The sequence below is a fragment of the Lissotriton helveticus genome, chromosome 6, assembly GCF_964261635.1.
Source record: "Lissotriton helveticus chromosome 6, aLisHel1.1, whole genome shotgun sequence".
In the NCBI taxonomy this organism is placed as follows: Eukaryota; Metazoa; Chordata; class Amphibia; order Caudata; family Salamandridae; genus Lissotriton; species Lissotriton helveticus.
In genome coordinates, this window is record NC_136067.1 from 331,906,182 (window position 1) to 331,930,722 (window position 24,541).

The following is a 24,541-nucleotide window of genomic DNA, read 5'->3' on the forward strand; positions in this document are numbered from 1 at the left end:
AACCTTCTGGGTGATGTAGTCCTCTTCCAGTAAAACCACTGTGGCCGTGCCTGCACGCCAGCACCAAGTGACAGCCCAGTCAATGAAAGTAACAATGGAACCACCTGCCCAGCTTTGCGTGTCGTTGCTCAGGGCTGAGAGCTGGAATCCTCTGCACGACCCCTCGCTCCACCTTCTCTCTGTGAATGGAACCACCTGTTGGTGCTTCCCTGGATCCGCTGGGGCGACAGGCTCCCTTCCGCGACCGGGACGCCCGCTTCATATCCAGCAATAGCAGAACCCATGTGGAAAGGAGCCTCACGAAGGTAAGTGTAACTGCCCTCTTTATTAAAGCAACAGCCTGCCAGCAGGTTTGTTCATGGGAACTTCGTGTTTCAAAGTAAAACGCCAGACGCGTTTCAGGAATAAGTTCCTTTCTTCAGTGGCGTATTGGCGAGTGTCAGCGGCGTTTTACTTTGAAACACGAAGTTTCCTTCGTGAGGCTCCTTTCCACAAACTTACTCAGAAGGTGGTGGTGTGCTGCACAGGGTCAAGGTCAGCTGTTCATTCAGAATGTGATTGGAGTAGAAGTGAGTTCTGAGAGTAAAGTTACTTCCTCATCAAATAATAATCTTTAAAGAGGTGTGTCTTCAGCTCTTTACTAAGTGGGAGTAGGGTTGACTGTCTTGCCAGATCTTCAGTAGGTAAATAGGGAAGTCCTGTTGCCTTTTTTTCTTGTCATGTTTGTACTTCTTTGTTCCACTGTGACGGTGTCCTGGTTGAGGGTAGGCTAAGACCCACAGGAGGTGTTGAGCTTGCAAACAAAATAGGCAGGAGTGCTGGTCGTGATCAATCAATCAACATTTGTAGAGCGCACTACTCACCCGTGAGAGTCTCAAGTCGCAAGGGGGGTGAGGCAGGGGTGCTGCTACTGCTCGAACAGCCAAGTGATGGCTTTGTGGATGTTGCAGCTGAATTTGAAGATGGTCTTTCTTCAGGCCCTTTATGAGGCATGCTGTGGCTTACAGTATGATCTTAATGGTGAGATGTTTGGAGTTTGGGAGGCTTTGGAGCATGACATTACCATCAATGCTTAAATTGTAAAAAAAAAAAAAATTACAAAATAAGTGCGGTGCCCAAAGTTTTTCTCTGAAGACCGCCAGTTACCAAGGACCAACGTTGTCCAATCTTGATTTCACCTCATGGCCCTTTCTTCTAGTACCATACTCTGCCCTCCCTTTTAGCTCATTCTTTCAGGTTCTTTTTCATTGATACTTTATTCCTTTGTAATTATTTTTCCCATTTATGTCTTCCTCCATTTTTCCCCTTTGCTGCCTTTCTCGATCTTGTTCTGAAACAAAGTCTGATGATGAAAAATGAGTCCTTGTCCCCAAAAGAGATTGCTGGTGTGCCCCACCTACAACCACCGGCTCAAACTAAGCTCTGATTACCACCATCCATTCTGAAGTCACTTTCTAGGAGGAATGGTTTCACTTTCTTCAGTCGAGAGAGTTGGTGTCAGGCTGTCTTTTTTTTTTTTGGTGATCTATTCCTTGAGGGGGGACGTCGATGTCCAAATCCATATCATTGAGCCAGGTTTAGACAAGTTGTTGCTTGTTTTTCTTGGTCAGCAGAAGGAGTTCTGTCTCGGTGAGAGTGAGCTTGATGTAGGTCCTGCACATCCAGGTCTGGATGCGGTGTAAGTAGTGTTTGAGGCATAGGTCGTCAGGAATGGAGAAGATTTTCAAGTAGCGTTGGCATAGTAGTGAGTTTGATGCTGCAATCTATGAGTTTCTAACAACATGGGTTAGCTTTGTTTGTTGCTGGGGCCTAGTTAGTTGTTCTTAGTGCTAAAGTTTCTGTTATATTAAGGCCCCGATGAGTGAGTGCACCCCAAATATGTTTGTTTTCCATAACCACCCAAGGGAAAAGAGAACCATTTCTCATGTTTGTTTTAGGGTTGTTGGCACCCTTGTTATGCTTTTTATGAGTGTGAATGTAACTCCTTTGGGAAACTGGAAGGATTAATACTATGCTGACCAAACCATGGTGTCTGCTAATTTTAATCTACATTGAAATTGCAATTCCTTGTTCCTGACTGGCTATAGGTATGTGGGTTTAGCCCCAATTGCTTTTAACGTCTTGCTTTTTAGACAAAATGTGCTGACTTCGTCATAGTTGATAACAAATTGAATTTTTCACTTTTGCAGGCAACAAGTTTTCCTGGCGATTTGAGCTATGCCGTTGCTGGCTTGATATTTCTGGAGTATAAAGCAAGCGCCCAGTGGTCTGCGGAGCTCTTAGTAATTAACTACAGAGGACAACTAAAAAGCTACCTTGTCAGGTAATATTTAAATTAAACATGCTTGATCTGCTCTGTCTGCTGAATCTTTATTGGCTTTTAAGGCAGATAGTTTTGGGTCCAGTAAATTCATGTCTCTCTTTCCTAGTATACTAAAAGGGGAACAATATACATGTTTTACTGCATGGGTAATTTCTGCTTGCGGGATAGTGTTTCTCAGTATCTTTACGTGAGTTGTCCGTTTCGGACAGACCAGCAAAGCAAGGAGCTTGAAGCCTGAAATCTATATATGCTCCCCGACCATGCACACGTTCAGGAAGGACCTCAATACCTGGCTCTTCGACTGATCTGGAGCCGTCTTCCTAACCCCCCTCCCCTTCTCAGCACCTTGAGACCCTCATGGGTGAGTAGCGCGCTATATAAACCCCCTGATTGATTGATATTTTGACACAGGGGTTTATGCAGCTTCTTCAGGTTTTCACTGTGCTTGATCAAAGTTTGTCTGTTGTTTTACTCTCATGGGAAGCTAATGGATGTCCTAATCTTGTCTTCTATAAGTTCAGATTCTCCTTGTAGAGGTATTAGCAGGGCAGAAATACATACATGGTCTGCTCCAATATTACTACACATAAAGTTATGTCTTATTTATTTTTTATTTTTTACAGTGTCGGAACAAACCAAAGCTACCAGGAGAGTCATAATTTCAATTTCAGCAGCCATTATTCTTATGGAATAACCTCAATAGTGTATCATCCTAGACACAGGTAATATCCCCTGTAATTCAGTACTAATGTCTATAAGAACCTTAGTGCCTCTTTATGTATCTGTGCATGTTCCATGATGTAGAGAAATTGTGTTCTTGCTTGAGGGTGGTTAAACCCTTGTTGAAGTAGGTTTTGATTATCATAAATGAGAACAGTAAGGCTTGGCAATCATAAACAGATTACGTTTAACTAAACAATAGTCGCCGGGAATAGTAGCCACGTCTCTTACATTTGCGTGCTGGAATTCAATTTGCATTAGGTACATGGTATGCTTTATACTGTACAGTGGGTCCTATGAAGTGAAGCTCGTCCACCCTTGGGCAGGAAATACTGGTACAGTGGGCCATAAATTGGGTGTTTAGATGCTTGATCCCACTCTGATAGAAGGGGCCATAAATACTAACTGGAGGTCACATTCTGTGGTGGTCCAGGTGGCCGGGTGTGTCATTTGAGTTATCTGGGGTGACACTTACTACTAGGCATTGTTTGGGCTTTATGTGATGAACACAACTGACCAGCTGCTCTGGCATCGTGTCCATGGGCTGAATGCAGGCCCTTTACAGTGCATTCATTTGTGTTTGAGTGTGTGTTTCTGACTCGTTTCTTTAGGTATTACATCTTGGGACCATATGTGATTTACTGCTGCAATCTTCCAGGTGTGTTTGAGGCTTGTTCTATAAGTGGTGACTCCAACACTGGAAGTGCTAGGGGTGAACAGAGGGCAGCTGTGTTACGTTTACCTGATAAAGAGTAACTCTGAAACCGTAACAAGTGTTTTATGGTGAATTTGGGTAGTGCAGGCAACAGTTATTCTGTGGTAGTGCGTTGCACTCCTAAGAGTGGGACCTTTCTATAAATTGATCCAATGCTAACACCCTTCTCAAGCAGTAACCACAGTCCTTATAGTACCTCCCCTCTGGTTCTGGAATGTTCCTTCCTTCCCCTGTCAAGGTTCCAAGTAGTCCAGGGTGACAAAAGACTGGTGTAAAGTTCCTTTACGTGTGTCCTGGGTACATGAAGCACCATTTATTAGGGACTTGCAAGTAACGTAAATGTGCTCTTAAGTTGTAGGCCAATTTTACCATGTTTTAGCACTAGCACTTTAGAAGCGGTAAAGTGCACCGTCCTAAAGCCAACAAAAATAAAACTCAGCAAAACAGAAGGGGTTGAGACACTTCCAGCCTAGGGTGTCAGATCTAACACATGAAGTATAGCCAAAATAAAAATCATTCACAAGAAGTATCCTGAAAATACATTTATGTTGTATTTCTTTTTTTACGATGTATTATTTGTTTATTTTTGTGTTAAATATTAATGTTTGTGCCACCAAAAATATTTTCAGTCTAATGATGAAAACAAACTTTAAATAATACAACTGAGCAATTCTGTTTATGAACACTTACATCCACGTGACTCAGTATATGTTTACTGAGGTGATGTAATACAATCGTTTCTTGTGCACATTAAATGTTCTGTGTTCACGTTGACTGACTAAAGGCTCTCAATATGTCGTCTTTTCAACACATGCATTTCTTAACGCAAGCAAAATGCTAAATTTGGTCATGGTTTCTTCTGCCCCACTATGTCATCCTCACTAAAGTCTATGATTTGGACCCTGGCTTATTCTGGATGCCTTTTAATTGTTTGGTCCTTAACTGCCTTTCCCATATTGCAATAAATGAGTGATCTCAAGTGTCCACAGGAGATGGGACTATTCCCATTTCCAACAAAGGTATTAAAGCAGTAGAGCCAAGTGTTGCAGTTTACTGTACATTTTTCCACATGATTTAACTGATGAGCCATAGGTTTTACAGGCACATACAGCAATTGGTCCAACTGACCGAGGAACTTTCTCGAAGCGGAAAGCAAGGTTAAAAGACATCCCACAATTACCAAATTGAACAATGAACAGGTTAACTTGATTAATACACAACATAAACTGTTTTGGATAATCAATTGATCACACATTCACAATTTCAATTGTTGCTCAAGGTAATACTCGTGGAGGGATGGGGATGTGGTATTATATAAAAAATATTTACAACATACGATGAATGGGACCTGACTTACAAAGTATCAGAGCTAACTAAACAACCCAAGTAGTGCGATGCCATGAATGCATGACAGCTGCGCCGCTGCTGGGTTAATTGATTAAGTGCAGGTCCAATTTGGAAGTAAAGTTGACCTTTTGACCCCAAACACTCAAAGAGGGGGATTATTTCCTTACGATGGGGTCTTCATCAGGACCAAAGGATGGCGCTAAGTTGCTCCCGATAACCGAAATAATGCGACAAGATAGTTTAACTGTAATCAATGGAGAAGAGCCTTGAGTTAACACAGGCATATACGCTTTAATCCGATACGTATAAGCTCCAATTTATATGATGGTGCAGAATGAATCGACGTTATTCTTTTTCTGCAAACAGAAAATCACTGCAGGCGTCGTAGGTTTTACAAGCACACCAGTTTCTCATGTACTAATCGCTCTAACACCAGGAACGCACCAGTGAACACAAAGAAAAGCGTATCACTACATCATCAAAAATTGCCTCCAATTCAGTATTAATTCAGACACAACTGACTACTTCCCCATATCCTTACCAATACCATTATAAACTAGCAGCAAATACCAAGCTGTTCTACCATCACTTCCAACATTACTTAAACACCCTGCCTGCTCTGTATTCCCACATCGCTCTGTCAGCAGCTTCACCTTCATTTGCTTTTCCTATCACACCACCGCTTGCCTGAGCACCACCCCTTTGGATAAAAGGCAATATCAACATCTGCAAAACAGAAATGGAGATGCAGGAAATAGTGGACAGTTCCTACAATAATAAATCTATAAGATGATGTGGCTCTCACAAAAGCGGAGGAGTAAATACGAACACTAGGATTATCCTTCTACCCAGAAAAATCATTCAACGTTGTATAGATGCAAGTAGATATGTAGAAATTCATAAGAATATTAAAATTACAGAAATGTATCTGCATAATACCAAACAAATGCAATTAGAGATAACAAGAATTTGCAAAGAGGATAAGCAGTTGAATGTATCAGACCTGGAATTAAAGAAAGAGTTGCAAGACTTGGAAAATAGGTTATGGGAATACCAGAAGCTGTGACAGAGGAAGGATTAATTTAATCACTGCAACTGGATGCTTATGGGGATGTTTTGACAAATCTTAAACTCTCAATAACCTTTTGTCCAGTTATACCAAGAGATGGAATTGATATTTACACATATACAGTAATACAGGACATTAATGCACTATATTCTAGACTAGGTCAATAAAAGGAAGGTTTTGGACAACCAAGAAAAGTGTAAAGATCTGTTGAGTAGATTAAAAGACTGGAATGACGTTGTGATAAGAAGGGCAGACAAAGGTGACAATATAGTTCATTGGCCCTTTATAATGTATTTGGAGGAGTCATACAGACAGTTCAATGATGCAACAAGCTAAATAAAAAGTAATATAAATGGTACATCTGAACAACAAATTAAATAATGAGTCAAGCAAAGATGAATTTCCCCAAGTAACTATTGGAATTGCAAAATATGGGTTTGCTTAACCAAGCTGAGTATCTATTTTTAAGGAAAGGTCATCCCAGAACTCCTGGATTTTGCCGCATACCGAAAATACACAAACATTTGAACAAACCACCAGGATGCTCTAGTATGTCGGCTATAGATGGGATATTTGAAAACATATCAAGATATGTGGACTATTTTCTACAAGATTATGTAAAAGCATTGACATTTTTAAAAGATACTGGTCATTTTTTTAAAACACATTTATGATATACTCTGGGATATGATTTCTTATTGAAGTCATTAAATAAAATATCTCCTTGTACCAACATATGTCATGATGGTGGTTTAAGAGCTGTCAACCACTTCCTAAATGCAAGACCCTTATCTCTATTTAAACATACACAGATGTTGTTGAGCATGATATAATGGTGTTTAACAAAGAGCTTTTTTCTGTTCAATAAGAATTTGTTTCACCATCTATAGGCACAGCAATGGGCACCTGCTTCGCCTCCAGCTATGCTAATCTGTAAATAGGCTCGTGGGAGAAGCAGGTGCTCGAGAACCAGTTCAATGTGGAGTGGACACTTCATATAGTAATCTGCCTATTCTACATAGATAACTTGTTTGTCATTTGGAAAGGGTCTATGGAGAGTGCCAGGAGCTTTGCGAAAAGGCTTAATGACAACAATTTGAATTTAAAATTCACCAGCGCAATAAGTGAGGTAGAAGTACGTTTCCTCGATCAAAAGGTTTATGTCAAGGACAATAAACTACACTCAAAAGTGTTTAGAAAGCCAGCTGCAGGGAATACAGTTATGCATGCTAGGAGTTTTCATCCAGCAAGTCTGAAAAAAAATACCAGATTGCGAAACTTACGAGTGAAAAGAAATTGCAGTGAATTTAAGGAACACGATCTAGAACAAACAGAACTGACAAAGATTTGTAAAGATAGGATACTCACAGGAAGTAGTTGAGGTTTAAGAAACAAAGGACCAATAAAAAGAGAATGTATGCTTTTTGGCAGACAGAACAAGAAGAAAGCTATAACTGTAGGGAGGCTGTTCATTACAGAATATTGCCTAGAACGGTGTGAAATGAGAATTATGACTAAACCCTGGCATTTAATCAAAAATTGTCAATAACTGGTAAAGAAATACCCAGCAAATTTGCAATTACTTATAAAAGGGTGAAATCAATGAGAGATATGTTAGTGAAAACTAGCCCTGACGTAATGAGCAAAACCCACTGGTTGGATAAACATTGAGGTTTTATTAACTGCAAGAAGTGCAAGGCCTTTTCCACACTATTTTGCAATAAACCTCTGAACATTTTGGGTGCCTACAGTTGCAGAACAGAATTTGTGGTGGTCATTTTGACATGCCCATGTCCCAATATATACATAAGCAGCACAATACACCACGTACATAAGCGCATTTTACAGCATGTACGGACCATTAAGTGAGTACCAGACTGACCACTAGACTTGACCGTGAGTGCGGCGGTGCTCGGTGCTGGGTGCTGGGAAAGTTCTGCCAGCGGTCATAACGTATGTACGGGATCCAGCTGGGAAGCGCTAGTGCGGAGCCTGGAGCTCGTGGGGGCCCGTCAGACAACGCTGTGCTAAGTAGCCTTTCTACCAGCCTACACTTTTATCCTAATTACTAATGATTCGGCCCGACCCGGGGGCGCGCTGAGGGAACCCCTGAGCCTTGGAAGCACCCCGGAACATTCCTGAGTGCCTCCGGATGTCTGAACTGCTGTGGAGATCGACTTAATTTACAGTGAAGTACTGGCGTGAATGGAGCAAGATGGCGCCATAGAACTTCGCAACTCTGCCGGAGGAGGTGAGGAGTAACACTTGACGTTCACGGATGGCCGTGGGGTCCTAGCGGGGAGACATGCTACCTTAGGGGTCCAGATTGCCTTGCGGCCCTGAACTGGAGCTGAATGTGCGGAGGGTCGCTCCGTGATGCATACCCGTGAGTTGGAGCTCTGCGCGGCTGCCCGGCGGCCGAGTGTGCCTGGGCCTATCTGGGGAACCTTGAGGCGGGTCGCTTTTGTAGAACCGGCCGGCAGTTGAATGTTTTGCGGCTCTTCAACAATGCATATCTGCTGTACTATCCCTCCCCTTGAATTCTGCTAACACCGGGACCTTTGAGGACTATTTACTAACTCTGTTGATCTGGCATCATCTTACTGTCCTGGGACGCCCCTCTGGTGTCGTTGCTGTGCTGGTTGCCGCTGGGGGGAGCCTTGGCCCTGACTCCGCTGACCGGAGACTTCCGACAGCGTAGTCCCTCTTTTCCAATGGCAACAAGGCAGAGCCGCCTAGCTGCAGAGAGTGTCGAGCCCTTCTTAAGATGGCGGCTTGTGTTCTCGGCCGCTTGGAACCAGCGAAAATGGATCGACCTTGAACCGCGAGGAGCTGCAGCCTGAGAAGGTAGCTCCGGGGACAGAGGGACGACAGTTAGGTTCTGTGACACTGTTGGGTATGGCACCAAAATTGAGGAGACAAGAGGATTGGCCCTGATCACAGCCTTTACTGACTGGAGTGCCACTCACGTCTTTCTACACCAGGTAAGCTGGTCTGTGTCCAAAGACGCTGCTCTGGGGACGTACCACCAGTGATCTTTTTGTGCCTGGAGCAGTTCGCAATATCCCACTACTAACAGGTTGGCCCGCCCGTCTCAGTGACCCTACCATACAAGGGAGCTCTATACTGCCCAGTGACCCCGGGAGACGGTGGACGGCCAGCGGGGAATTCAATCCTGGGCTAGTGGGCCGTGGCCATGCCAGGTAACTGCTGTGGGATGGCGCTGGGCAGACAAGAACAGCGCTGCAGTGGGGCGTCGGCCTCCCTGCATCGTGCTAGAGGAGATAAGTCCGACTGGGACAGCAGAGTTGACACCTGGGTGTTGCCCGCGGGGACCACTGTGGTCGGACATTGGCACACAGAATTGACAGGACCCTCATAGAGGCACTGGAGGTGTTTATCTGAACGGTGTGGGGAAAGCACACGTGCCGAGGCATTATGAAAAATAATTCGAAGTACAAACTGTGTGCTTCATGTCCTGGATGGCAAAGCTTCTGGAATGGCCTGTGCTAGGTTGTTACCTTAGATATGGGGCAAACTCCTGGCCTCAGAGAGAAAACAGTCTGTGCCCCTAACTGATGCTGCCTGTTCCCATTTAGTAATCTCTTTCTTTGTCTTCTTCCTTTACTCCTATCCCCTCTCATCTGAATCTCTCCACTTGCCTGCTACCCCGCCTAGCCCCCTGCCCTTTTGTGCCCTTTGACTAAGCACTCCTTCTCCCCTTGTTGGGGAAAGATCCAATATTTATACTCTGGAGTCTCAGCGAACCCACTGAGAGAGTCCACAGTGCCAAGGGAGCCACTCACAGCTGAGGTATGATATGGCACCCCTTGCCAAAGCACTCCCTCTCCCCTTTTTGGGGAAGAATCCAGTATGTAGAATAGAATAGAATAGATGTGGACTTGTAGAGCGCGAATTGCTGCTCGGAGGCGTCCAAGCGCTAAATAACCAGAACCTACCAGCGGGCTGTGGAGGAGGTGAGCAGAAGTTAGCAAGGTAAATTAAAAAGGTAGGTCTTTAACTGTTTACGAAACACAGAGAGGTTGGGATTGACTCTGAGGTGCAGTGGCAGGGTGTTCCACGTTCTGGATGCATTGTGGGCAAACGTCCTGCCACCCGCTCTGGCTCTTTTTATTCTTGGAACCACTGCTAGGAAGGTCTGGCTGGAGCGAAGACTTCTGTTGGGGGTGTAGTGGGTGACTAGGTCGCGGGTAATACTAGGGCCAGTGTCCCAGAAAGCTTGATGGGCTATGCACATTGCTTTAAAAAGAACTTTCTGGCGAACCGGTAGCCAATGCAGGCTGACCAGTCCGGCCCTCACTGATTGTCTACGAGGGATTTTAAGCAGTAAGCGCGCTGCGCAATTCTGCACTGTCTGCAGCCTGCGCAGGGTGTACTCTGGGGCGCCGAGATAGAGCACGTTGTTAAAGTCAATGCGTGAGTGTATAAGCCCCTGTATAGCCACCTGTTTGACCTCCATGGGAAGGAGGGGAAAGATTTTATTTAACATCCTCATGATGCCGAAACAGGTGGCTGACAGTTTTGTTGCCTGCACATTGAAAGACAGAGATCTGTCGAACCACACTCCGAGGCTCTTGATATTGTCTTTGGGAACTGGAGGAAGACCCAGACACGGAGGCCACAGAGAGTCGGGGAGGCAGAGATCTGGGGGGCCTAGGAGCATCAGCTCCGTTTTGTCCCCATTCAGCTTGAGGGATGAAGAGGACATCCAGGACTTCACGTCCTCTAGGCATTCTCTAAGCCCACCTGGCGTAGGGCGGTTGGCCTCCTGCGCTAGTGAGACCACCAGCTGCGTGTCGTCCGCATAAGAGATGATCTTAACCCCGAATGGACGGACGACCTCTGCCAGTGGTCTCATGTACAGGTTGAAGAGTGCGGGGCTCAGAGAGGAGCCCTGCGGAACTCCGCACTTTAGAGGCCTGCTGGAGGACACGGACTCACCCTCAAAGACTCTAAAAGATCTGTCCTCTAGGCCTTGGAGTCTCAGTGACCCCTCTGAGAGAGTCCACTGCGTATAGGGAGCCACTCGCAACAGAGATAGGGAAACAATACCACTTCCCCTGGGATCACAGCTTACTGGACTTTGTACTCAGCTTTGACTCGTCTACCGGTTTGTGTCCCCGGCACCCTCCCCTTCCTCTTTCCATGCTGTGTCTGTCACCCTCCCCTCCTCTTTCTCTCCTCATTCTCTGTCTACTTCTACTGCTCCTACCCCCTCCCCTGAATCTCTCCCCTTGCCTGCTTTTTCCCTTATGTATATGTCCTTTTTGTTTGTCTCGACCTTACATGTAACTATGTTTGCCAAGCTCTAATAACTGTGTAACCTTTGTAACGATGTAACCTGCTACTATGGTCTGATACTCATGTAAAGCGCTCTGATACCTCCGGTCTAGCCAGCGCTATATAAAACCTTTAAAATAAATAAAATAAAATAAATTAAAAATAAAGAAAAAACATGCCCTGTGGCACGTCACTTTGATGAAATACATGATAGCAATAATATACTCTTAAAGTACTTTGTAATAGATTCTATACCAACACCCTATAGAGGAGACAATGGGGAAAACATATTAAGGCAACTTGAGTCAAAATTAATCTTAGAGCTTAATAGTATGCCCCCCAGGGGGCTTAGCACTACAGAGGATCTATACACCTAGTTCTAAAGATTTATTTCCTTCAGATAATTGAGAGAGGGACATTTACTAGTTTCTGTAGTGAAATAAAGGACACTATAGTAGATAATTAATTGTGGATTTTCAAATTGGGAGAGATGCCCTAGGCACTTTTAGAAGTTATAAGACTAAGGAGAACAAGAGTAAATGTATTTATTGAATGGCATGACATGAAGGTCAATACATATATTAACAAAGTGATATATACAGCTTTTAATAGAAATTCACCACTTGGCAATGTCTCGGGCTATAATATCAACTCAAGCAAGACTGAGGTTATGGTGTGGAATATTCCAGATTTACGGTTAGGCATAAATATCACCACCTCTATGCGCTATCTTGGATCCGAATTACCCAAGACATCGGTACTATTGCACAAGCTAATTTAGATCGAATATCCAAGGAATGTAAGGGCCTACTGAAATCTTGGACTCACCTGCCACTCTCTATAATGGGTAGGGTGAACCTAATAAAAATGTGTATTTTCCCTAAGTTCACATTTATTTTTGGCGCCATTCCTTTGGGGTTTGATGTCAAGTTGATTGACAAGTGTCAGCGAGAGATTAATTCCTTTATTTGGAATTACAAATCTACTAGAATTGCATTGAAGAAGTTGAGGAGTAGGAGGGAAAAGGGAGGTCTTGCCCTACCTGACATAGTATACTACGCATGGGCCTTTCAGTTATCTTATTCCAGGATGCTTCTAAAAAACACCATCTAATCTTCCTGGGGGGACGATGTATAAAGCCATTTTAACCGGAGCAAATCTACCAGCTGATGGATTTCTGTTTAAGTTTGGGAGCCAGAAATTCTTTAAAAAAATAAGGCTAAAAATCTTATAGTCATGGGCTAAGGGATGGTCAGCCATTAGAAAAAGACGGGGCTGTCCTACTATTCTAATTTCACTCCTATATGGGATTCTCCGGGTCTACCGGTGTGCCTAAGGGACAGCTTATCCTCTTCATTAGAGAAGGCTGGGATTACTAGATGGGGAGAGTTATTTGCGGAAGGATCAGTAATAGCTTGGGATGAATTACATGATCGCATAGGTCCAGCGCTTTCCAGATTTAAATTCATCCAGCTGGAAAGCTGGGGGAGGGCTCAGGGGTGTAAAGACGTACACTTTGGGAAGTCAAGCTACCTGGAGCAGTTGCTAGTGGAAAGACCTAGGGGAGGCAAGGAGGTGGCATTTTGGTATTGGCAGCTGCAGGAGGAAATCAATGGGGATTTTACCCTCCCAGATGAGCTGTGGGGAGAGGTGTCTGGCTTTCAGTGTGAGGAGGTATGGTTAAGATCCTTTGCGCTCCTTTATAAAGTTGCAAAGCCATCATGGTTAAGACGCAACCACCTGTTCACAGCCCATCGGGCATATATAACACCGTTGAAACTTTCCAAATTTCTCCCAGACAAGAAATGTAGTAAATGCAATTTATTGGAAGCATCGGACATTCACATGTTCATGGAGTGCCCTGACATCGGCCGGTTCTGGGAGGAAGTGAAGTCTACTCTGAACTCTATCTTGAGTACATCATTAGTAATCTCATTGCCACTTATCATCTTTGGCTTGGAGGACAGCATCACCGGCAAGGCTAGATCTTTTTTGTTCTATGCCATTTTGTTGGCTAGAAGGCAGATTTGTATACAGTGGGTTGATAAAATTGCTCCATCACATTCAGTTTGGCTCACGTCCCTATATGAAACTTCAAAGGTGGACATGGCTAGATCTTGCAATAAACGTAACCTGGCCTTTTGGGATCAGTTGACACAATGGAGATAGTATTCCGGGGGTTTTTTTCTCGTTTTTTTTCCCCCGGGTCCTATGATTATGCCATCAATACTCCTTGGACCGGGTCTGGCCTCGTTACGGTTTTTGGTCCTATAGGTTGAAATACACCTAGATGGAGTCAGCCCAAGATCCTAAAACCCCTCTTCTTCTTGGGACCTCTCTGCCACCAGGATAACATTCTCGGGTTCTGGCGCCAGAGATGGGCAAGACTATCATTGCTCCGCCTCTTGGTCAGGGACACGCAAGGTGGCTGGTATCTCCTAAGTAAGGGGCAAGGCAAATGAGGACAAAAAAAAAGTAATTCACCACTTGGAATTGTGCTATATAGATATACTTAACAAACTGATTTAATGAGATTAAATGTGAGAACCAGTTCCATGGTTTGAACTGTTTACGTTATCAGAGTGTCATAGGTTATATTAATCACTGCAGTAAGCACTTTATTTTACTCGAGTGCTGAGTACACCTTATATGTTGAAACTTTTTCATTTCTATGATCTCTTAAATCACTTGATTTTATATAAGGAAGGAAAATAAATGGTGTCCCAATGTGTGGCCTTTCCCCAGGAGGCTGGAAGAGTGGGGACCAATTTTGTAGCAGTGCAGCAGTTTTGAAAGCACTATCTGCAGAGTTTCTTGTACATCCAGTAATTTTCAGGCAATAAACAAACTACCCAATGCAGATTAGAAAGTTATGTTTCCCCGTCCCGAGTCTTTCATTATCCTAATGTTGTTAAAAAGGGTTTGTTTGGGTAGAAATCAATTCTTATTAGTAAACCCACCCCTAACCTTTTCGTTATGTTCTGAATCCTGAGTTTGTGCTTTTCCACTCTTAAAATGTGCCTACCAGTGTGTATGACATGAATCCTACACCTTGTAGTCCTCTTTGTCTTATGTAACATTTTCTATACACTGATTTACACACGTATGATCCATTGTCTCTGTAATTGTGTGTGATGTAAAGTGCTCCGACACCCTACACTGGTATGATGGGCTCTATAAAACAAATGAAATACATATAGGAGAGGGGCTTCGGAGAGATGAGGGGCACTGTTGGAGGGCTGCAGTGAGGTAATTATTGAAAAGCCCCAACAAAGATTGTTGAATCCTGGTGCACTCCAAGGTCCTCATTTACTATGCTTTAAAACCTAATACAATTGAATATAATTAAAAATGTGTTGTAGATTACATCATTTTTGCCTAAATTTTCTTGTGGAGGAGAACCCCCCAAACCCTCCTTGTAGTGGTCAGGTTCGCTCGATGCACACACTATGCTAAAATTTGCTAGGGCTGCTTTGGGTTTCCAGTATGGACCCGAGTGTCGACACCTGTTTTTGGAAGCAAGATGTAATTGGAGATATATATGGATTTTATGTTTTTTTATGAAAGATCAAGTAAGTTAACGAACTTTTGAATAGGTTTCTTTTTTGATGGAATAGAAGGTAAGCCCTTCCGCTGGGAGGACTAAATCAAGAGCACCCCTTAAACTAACAAGTCGCTTCAATCAGAGTATGTAGCAATAATTTGTATTTTCAAATGAACAATGTTTTATTTTACGAAAGTTCAAAACATACTACTTCATTTCAGTATGTATTGTAATTTGCTTTATATACTCCAATAAAGAATCTTGAGAAGTATTCAAATATGCAGATATGTCACAACATTCTAGTAGTTTTCTCCCCGATGCATTTCGAGCGAAAGCCTTTTTTCAAGGGGAATATCTGAAAATGAAAAAAGTTGTTCAAGGACCTAGGAGTCGAGAACGCGTATGAAAGAGAAAGTTACAAATCTGAAAGTTGGGAAAACAAATGCGTGGTGTATGTGAAAAAAGTACGTCCTACCTTATATCCCAAATGTGAACATGTACAATCCTGCCTTATATTCCAAAAACTAAACGTGAACAAAACAAAGATTCCTAATGATTGTGCAGAAACCAGGAACTCGCGAAAAAGCTCCCGAATTATGTTGTGATCGTGAAATGCTCAGCTACAAAGTTGAGCGGGTGAAACACGAACGTGTGCTAAAGGAACGTGAAGAAACGAAAAAATTTATTGAAAGTGCAGCGAATCCGCGTATAGCAGATTAAAACACCCAGTGCAAAAATGGAAGTGGTCAATCCCCGTACCTGAATGCAGTAACTCAATAATTCGGCAAACAATGTGACATCCGGTGAACGCAGAGGCAAGTTAGTGAGTGTAAGCGTGCTTCGGAAATTAAAACGCAGTGACCTAGAAGTGGTTCACGTGCGTAGAGGTAAAAAACAGACTACTCCAAGAAAAAGAAAGACCCAACTGTGAGAAAGTGAAAAAAGTAAATAAGAAGAAATGAATGCGACCGCGGAGGCGGTGCCAGTGAAACCAGGGCTAGTGTACCGATATCGTAACGATGACAAAGTGAAACAATGAAACACTATAAAAAAAAACAAGTCAAAGAGGACACTAGAGAGAGATTAGGACAAAAAGTAAACGGTGAAAGATAACAGAAGTGAAGAAAAAACAAAGAACGCAGACAGGGTGGAAGAGGAAAAAAAGGGGGTTATTTATAAGGTAACATTACCAGACACAGTCAAGAGAGAAAAATTTAAATGCAAAACTATAACAAGAATAAAGACGAAAAAGGAAGAATAATAGGCACAGACAAGGTGAAAAAAGTCAAAAAGGGATATGTAAAGGTAAAAATGATAGACACAGTCAAGAGAGAAATTCAATTACAAAGGGAAACAAGGCACGGTTTAAAGGAAACAACTAAATTCCAGTCTTTCATTGAGCCCTTTAGGATGAAGAGAATTTAATCGATGTATCCAGTGAAGTTCCAGTTGAGTGGTGCTGTTAGATTCAAATAGAAAACACTTAAGAAATTGGTCATGTAAAACTGAACTAGGCGTGCTCTGCAACACATTGTAGATAGTATGCACTGGATGAGAAAAAGGAAACATGTAGGTTTGTGAATACCGTTGTAGTCAAATTAGTAGCAAAAAGTTTGTTTCTGTCCACTTTAACCTCTACACTGAGGTAGCGGCTAAGGTTATGGAATGAATTGGCAGTGTCACGAGTAGTTACTGGGGTTCTCTATCCCCCTGTGAGAGACATGCAATCACTGTTCCATGCATAGTATTAGCCTCAAAATTCAAAAGTAGGGTACCTGCTACGCACACAGGTGCTCCGTGCTTGGTCATCTGCACTGGCATTTACATCAGAATTGTTATTTGGAAAAGGTTACCTGTTTTTGGTTTTACTCTGAGCGAGCACACCAGACGATAGACCAAAGGTGGCTCTCTCTGGACCAGGCACCTACCAGGAGAGGATCATTTGATTGAGAAGTATGCATGCCAAGTGCAATGTTGTGCAACTATTCATATTTGCACAACCGTCACAATAGAAACATGGGTGTTGTTCCTGAAAATATACTGCAGAAACACTTTCACAATAGTCTTGAAGAGAGCCATGGGCAGTAATGCGAGCAAGGAAAATTACCCCTATGCATTCAGATGGCGTGGTAAAAAAATACAGCTGGTGGAATTGTCACCTAGCTCTAGCGCTTTGTACCACTGCATTTGCTGTACCAGTGATAACTAGATCGCTGCATCTTTGTCCTAACCACATCTGTAGCGTTTTTGTGGCATATGCATAATGCAGCCCCTGGTGCCCAGAAAATGGACCTGAAGGCTTTATTTATTAAAGCTGGGCACAAAATGTTGTCGGTCCTTTCTCCATCTTTTAGGTAAAATGTCATTGCTCACAAAAATATATGTCCTCAATGATTTATGAGGTAATGGTCATGGTATTAGATTAAACATGCATTCACCCTCTATTACGCATTGGGGTGTTACACACCAAATACACCATAACTGCAATGGCATAAAGTTTTTTGATATATTTTTACAACTTGGCTTCATGTCATTTTCAATTTTGTAGAAAGCCACCCAGCCAGTGGCAGGACTGGAAAGTGTTTAAAAAGTTGTAAAATCGGACCTTTACGTGTTAGTGTGTGTGCTCATGGTAGCATATTACACGCCTACTTTCCTGCGTATATATCTACACCTTCAGCAAGTTCAGCGAAAGCTTATTCCTGGGTTTTATAGTACTGGCCCTATATATGTAGGCTTTTTACTCCGATTCTATACTTCTCCTCAGAGAGGATGGCCCTCAGATGGACCTTTCTTCATCGTAGTAAGGGGTGAGAAATCAGGATGTCCCACTGTGGGCCATCCAATGAGGAACAATAATTGGTAGCCAAGTCACAAATTGGAGATCAGGTTCAAATATATTACTATTAGAACCATGCCGTAAAAATAGAGTATTGCAAATGGATGACCCAATCTACTAAAGAAGTTTAGTCTTACCAGAATCAAACAAACCAATAGCTCTGCTGTGGCTACACGGAAAAGGAGCAAAATAACCTGATGTTCGGAAAATATGACTTTAGCTATCATGTATTTAGAAATCAAATAATTGTAGGCACAATTTCTGTAAAAAGAACATTAAGACACAAAAAGAAATTAATACATTTAGATAATTTTGTTATTGTATTAAAGTTCCAAAAACAATGCATATAAGTAACATTTTAAGGAGATCAATCATGAGTCTTGTTGCTCTAAATATAGATCACATAACTAGCCAAAGTAAATCTATTGAAAAATACAGGCATCAATAAGAGGATAGTTCCAATCGTTAGACATTCCTTCCACCAACTAAGGCAGGAGGATGCTTCACAAGGGTTCTCTTAGCTTGGGCAGAGGGATCAAGTTGACCTCCACTAGGAAAAAGTCCATGAACAATGGAAATGGAGCATAAATCAGGAAATTTCATGTTTGGTCTCTCACCAAGCTCCTCCAAATTGTCCAACAGGCAAGTTCATCAGCAAGGGCAAAACAGCAAGGGGCATGAAAAAGAAAGTCCGTCCAGCAGGCTGGAGGCAAGGCAAGTTAAGGGGTAAGCCTCACTTCTCCTAGGAAAGTCACTTTTTATAGTTCAAGTTTGATGTTGTGACATCAATATTCAACCCACAATGATTTGATCAGAATGTGATCATTCTTCAGTTTTTCAGGTACAAATTGATACTCCAGCATACTTTCCTGTGCTGGTCATGAGAAACGACTGTCCGTTTCATCTTCACAGGTTAGTTGACAAAGAGCTTATTTAATTTGTTGCTCTTCATGGATATAGTCCAAAGGTCAGGTTCTCACCATTCATACACAAAGAAATTATGTAAGAGTGTCTTTTGAGGAAACATATCAAAATCCGTCACACAAGGCTCTGAAATAAAGCAGCCTAAGGAGAAAATCAATTCATATGCATTTAAAGTTAGCATTTCTTATTTAGTAAAATAAACTCATAATTAAGTTCAAACATAACGAGATAAATCAAACCTATATATAAGCATTGTGTAAGGTTGTCTGTGATTTACACAGAAGTGTTCAACTCTCATTGTGGCCTACTACCAACATTTCAAAAAGTAGCAACATGCAAACTATTTCTAAAAATCATTAAAATAAAATTGTTTCAATGGTTATAAGATCTGTATAATGTTAGGCACTTATACTGAAAGTTTCAATCATATGGCACATTGCTTACATTGATTGCACCATTGTCAGTGTTCTATGGCACTCTACAATTAAGTCAATAAAAGTACTAAGTTTCATTATTAATTTTCATGACGAATTTTGTTAAGATTATAAGGTAATCGGGTATTAAACATTTCAGATTCACTATTTTTTTTTTTTTAAAGACCTTTATTGACAGAAATTCGCAAATACAACTCAGTAAAGAGCCCAAAGGGCTCACAGATACAGTACAGTGCAACACAATAAGCGCAAAGGATCTGATACAGGAGTAATGAGGTCTAATTTTTAAAGGTTGTTTCTGAAGGATAGACGGAAACAGGATATCACAGCACAATAGATTGGATCCGGCCTAGTACGATCAGGATAGACAAATGCACATTGCAACAAGATGCCAGATTCGCTGCGCACCACCTAGAAGATAAACGTCTAAACCCAGAAAAGAAGAAAAGGAGAAAGAATAGAAGGCCCATAGAACCAAAAAATAAAAACAAATCCACCCCCCACCCTGCACCCCTGCAGCTGGCTACGGCCTACCCCCCCCATGCAGTGTGCCTGTCGCCCAATAAAAGGAGTCCCGAAATATAGAGAGTAAGAGAAGAAACCTAAACTAAAACTCCTATAAAATAAGGAAGGCGGGGAGGAGTCCACCATCCGTCCCTCGGCTCCACCCTCCCGTAGGGCCAATAACAGCACAAAATATAGTGTCCGGCGATGGCAGGCAGTACGGCCAAAAGATATTAAAAGCACAAAGGCAGCCCGCAGCTTAACCAAGTGTAGCCATCCACAACCCACCTGTCCAGGGCAGCAACAAGGAAACCACCAAAACATGAGCATAAGCGCACATCCCCGACCCACTCTCTTTTCCCCACCACTGCGAACTATGGAAATCCAGCAGCAAGCCGTCCCCCGGCTACACCCTCCCGCAAATACAATAGTGACACAAAGTGAATAGTCCGGTGATAAAAACAGTTCGCAGCAAAACGGTGTAAAGCACAAAGTCAACACATCGCACCATCGGAGAAAACATCACATCACCCAGTTGCCACGGTCAATAACGAGGAATCTGCCAGTCCGTGAGAAGAAGCGTTTATCCCTGTCCCGTTTTCTCCTTACCGCCAATGCACATCAATGCAAACGAGGAAGACGTGTGCGGTAGTCCAGAAGTGTCACTGTGGTATGAACACCCAGACGTGTCGTATAGAAGAAAAGCCAGTGATCCCAGGGAGGACATAAAGGGTACCATCTTTGCACTGTGGAGCACGGGCGAGATCCACAGTCCAAAAACGCCAACATTAAGCAACCGGGCATCAGCCATGGCCGCCTCAAGGCGCTCCGGGGACTCCAACCAGGATCGAGAGCAGATAGGCAGGGCGGCTTGTAACAGAATCGGGTCAGAGAAGGAAGACACAAAGTCCACCAATGGCAGCAGCGGCGACTTCAAGTACGGAGGGGGCAAGGATCGGAGCGGGCGCTTCAATCGCAAGTCCGGCTCAGAGTCCACCCCGTGGTCTGGACGTAGAAGTTCCTCAGCAAGGGACCCAACAGGACAAAGAGCCTCAACAATGGCACTCGGGGCCGCCATCTTGCAATGGAGAGGTAGGAGATGCGGTGGGAAGCTGTGCTCTGCCTGTCCAGCCAGCCTCGGACTCCCCATTAAAGAACCAAGCGCATCAAATCTGTTAGCAAGATCTCGAGCAGAATATTCCATTACACTGCGGAGGTCAGCAACAGCCGACATCAGGTCACCATATCGCCCTCCTCTGTTGTGCCTCACCCCACCAACATCGGTCCGCTCCAGTCGTCCCGAATTCACTCGGGATGTGGTCTCCTCTCGGCCGGCGATATCCATGTCCTTCTCCGTAATCCGCACTGTCCCACCGTCACAGGCCGGGAGAAATGCGTAGGGCTACAGTAGTGGCAGAGGAAGGTAGAACCTCGAGAGCTGTTCGTAGGGCGAAGTGTCTCGTCGGGTGTAGAAGCAGACAACAGGGTGGGAGTCGCCTGCCGATCGCCAGGCAAATACAAGCCGCCACTGGGACCGGGTAAGCCGTGTGGACAGCTGAGAGATGCGCCCAAAATTAGCCGGAACACCCCATGCTTCGCCGCTAGTCCAGCTGAGGCACAGCTCGAAAATCGGCCACTTCCCAGTTGAGGTGGTCCGGCCGGCACCAAATTGCCGCAGTCATCCGCTGTTGATCACTCAGCGGCCAGCCCGGATTCCAACTAGAGGTCCCGGTCTCAAGTCCACAACAGGCCTCAGGACGTATTCGATCGGCGCTACCGCTAGCTTTCAGGTAGGGGCTTCAGAGTTCCACCGCCGGGCATCGGAGAGGATCGGGCACACATTCGTGCCGTTTTCATACAGGAGCGCTGGCAGGATAGATGCGTCGGAGGCGATGGTATCAGGAGCCGAGGGATTAGTCGACCGTCCCGGTCGCCATCTTGGCTCCTCCCCACCTCAGATTCACTATTTGATTACTCCTACTGTTTCTACCAAGGCAAGCACACACTTATGGTGCCATTTTTGTCAGTGTGATTTTTCTAGATGTGTGCAAAGTGCACATTTATTTTTTCGTTGTCAAGATTATTTTAATGTGTTGTGTAAAGCATGATCATCTATTGCGCTGCATCACCTGTTTTGTACAGTACCAATGTTGATAGTGGGTTTGGGTCTTTCCATTGCTTATCATTGGTTGGGTAGCTTGACAGTCTCATTTGCTTGCTTCAAAATCTACATTTTTAATCTAAATTATTTGGAACACCACATTTCAAGAGCAGTGATTGAGCCTAAAGCTGATCTTGCTCCGTTTGTGTGTAAAGGTTCCAAATGTCAGCATTTGAAAGAATATGACAACAAAAAGAGAGATCGGGAGAGTTATGGAACACTCTTATTCCTCGGTTAAATCTATCAAACAAGAAAAGAGTGTCCTATGGTATCCAAAAGGCCACAAAAAGGAGCAGCAGAAAAAAGGAAACTGGCCTCACTTAGGTCAGTTAGGAAAGCCCTCACTCACCAACCTGGTGGTGACATGCTTCATCATCGGGCCCCACTAAAGAGGCCGAGTGCCTCTTTAGTGTGCTTCGACGCCAGGTCTTCTGCGGAGCCGGTTTTCTTGTGAGTTCAGGCGTGCAGTGAAGATAAATTAAATGGTGGTGAGGGATTAAAAATGTCTTCAGTGTATCCAAAAAAACCTTTTTATTATTTGATTACTGGGACATAGATTTAAAAGTTAGTATAGGAAATTGGTCCACAATTAGTTGTGTGGTTGTTTCCAAAATTATTTACTGTCAGTCAACATGTTTCTGCCTTCAAAACGGTGTTAATTTACCAGGCATTCCTCAGGACTAATAAAGTGTACTAAACCCTGGCGGTATGAGCGCGCTAAGGCCCACCCTGACCTAGGGACGTGAATAGTGAAAAAAAGGGTGACAAAAAAGTGCAAAAAAGGAAGAGGAATTTCTTCCCATTTACTCCTGGTTTAGGAGGCTTACCAAATTAGGTTTCGGCACCTGTGGAGAGAAACGGACATAGACATGCATATAGGACAGGACAAACAATTAGTAATTGGTCCTATTCGCAAAGGTAAATCCATGGTGCTCCATTGTTGTGGGTGGACAGTGGGCAGCGCTTTAACAGTATGTTTAACACCAACCTCTGTCCCTGGGCAGATAAACACTATTTTAAGGGAGTGTCGTGGGCTACAAGTGACCTAGTGAAAAGCGGTAGCCGTGGATTAAAAGGGAAGCACGTGTTCCTTGTCAGGATCAATGGACCAAGGGTCTGTGATCCTGTGCTCAGAAAATTAAAAATTAAAATGTCTCACTTGTTCGGTGTAATCAGATATTTTGTCAGACTCCTCGCTATTTGCAGACCCTGCTATCTCTCAAGTGATAGCTCACACCTCTGATTGTGAAAAACTCACTGACTTGAAACGTGACCGAATACGCACTATACTTCACGGCACAATTCTTAAACAATATCTTCTGAAAAACACCGCTCCAAGAGGTCTACTCGTTACGAATGCTCCGCGCATTTTTCTGAATGATGCCACCTTTCGGAAGGAATGGGCCATGATCGCTTGGCACTGTACCCGCGACTGGCTGGTGCTAATAATAAAAACAGCACTATTACTCTCCGAAGCCCTTATGATTGAAATTCAGGAGACAGAGTCGCATTTCAAAACGACAGTCACTGGCTATAAGAAAAAGCTAGATATAATTAATAAGGAGCTAAACGAATATAAGGAGAACCTCATGCAATCTAAGGCCACAAAGCTCCAGAAAGATTTGAAGAAATTCGAATTTGAAAAAGTCTACCCCTACTCGGCAGCCACCTATACCCCACCGACAAGGAACTCTGCCAACACCGATCACTCGGATGCGGACTCATCGAATAGTAGTGGGTCCGGTAATTACTCTTTCAAACAAGGCAAGAGAAGGGGAAATAGAGGCAACCGTAGTAACAGAGGGAGATCGGGTTACTTTAACGAACAACAAAGATGGCCAATACCCCCGCAGTTGGGAGGAGCTGCTCATCAATTTCCCTTCCAACAACAACCCCCCTTCCCATTCATGGGCTGGAATCCGGTATTCATGCAACCACCTAACTTCCCCAATCAATACCAACAGCCTTTTTTAGAGAGGGGCCGACGAGGAAGAGGGAAGAGGAGAGGGGCCAACCAGGTGTCCTGGGAGGAAGACGATCCCGTGGGCAACCACACACGCAGCAAGAGCCCACAACCGGGAACGAGCAAACATTGAGCCTTGTAACCAATCTATCTGACAAGACGCTGACCACAACGGAAATTAAGGTTCTGGAAAAAGGGCTGGGATTCGTCCCCACAGCCCGCCCGACCAATTCAAGCTCCATTGTGAGCTTGCGGGTTTTTTCCGAAAACTCAAGTTAAAATCCTTCTTTGAAGGTAAAGAAGACCCCAATGAAGCAATTTGCAAGGGAGACACCGGATTAAGGTTGGACTCCACCTTTACCCCACCACCTCATACTGTCCCGGCAGCCATTATTGCTTTTGAGCAAGCTGTATTCCAAGACTTGGAAACCTGCCAAGATCCAACGCCATTTGGCAATTTCAGCACTGCTGAACATCAAGCACTACAGAATCTCCAGAACGACTCGGAGATTACTATCAAGCCGGCCGATAAAGGTGGTGGCCTAGTGATAAAAAATACGACGGATTATGACAAGGCCTGTCAGGTTCTTCTGGATGACGGAAAGAACTACGTCCCTCTAACCAGAGACCCTACTGCTGAACTCCGGACACAAATTACCAATCTAGTCAGGAGAGCAGAGGAAGACGGACAATTATC

At 43.7% G+C, this 24,541-nt stretch overlaps 1 protein-coding gene across 3 annotated transcripts in view; it reads left to right on the forward strand.

The window, feature by feature from the left end:
• NBAS (NBAS subunit of NRZ tethering complex) overlaps positions 1-24,541 on the forward strand; it is a 2,361,081-nt gene that overhangs the window by 220,801 nt on the left and 2,115,739 nt on the right. For all 3 annotated transcript variants that reach the window (XM_078647778.1, XM_078647779.1, XM_078647780.1), the window contains exons 8-9: positions 2,190-2,323; positions 2,947-3,045. In XM_078647778.1, the coding sequence (XP_078503904.1) occupies positions 2,190-2,323; positions 2,947-3,045 (233 nt within the window). The remainder of the gene's footprint in view (positions 1-2,189; positions 2,324-2,946; positions 3,046-24,541) is intronic.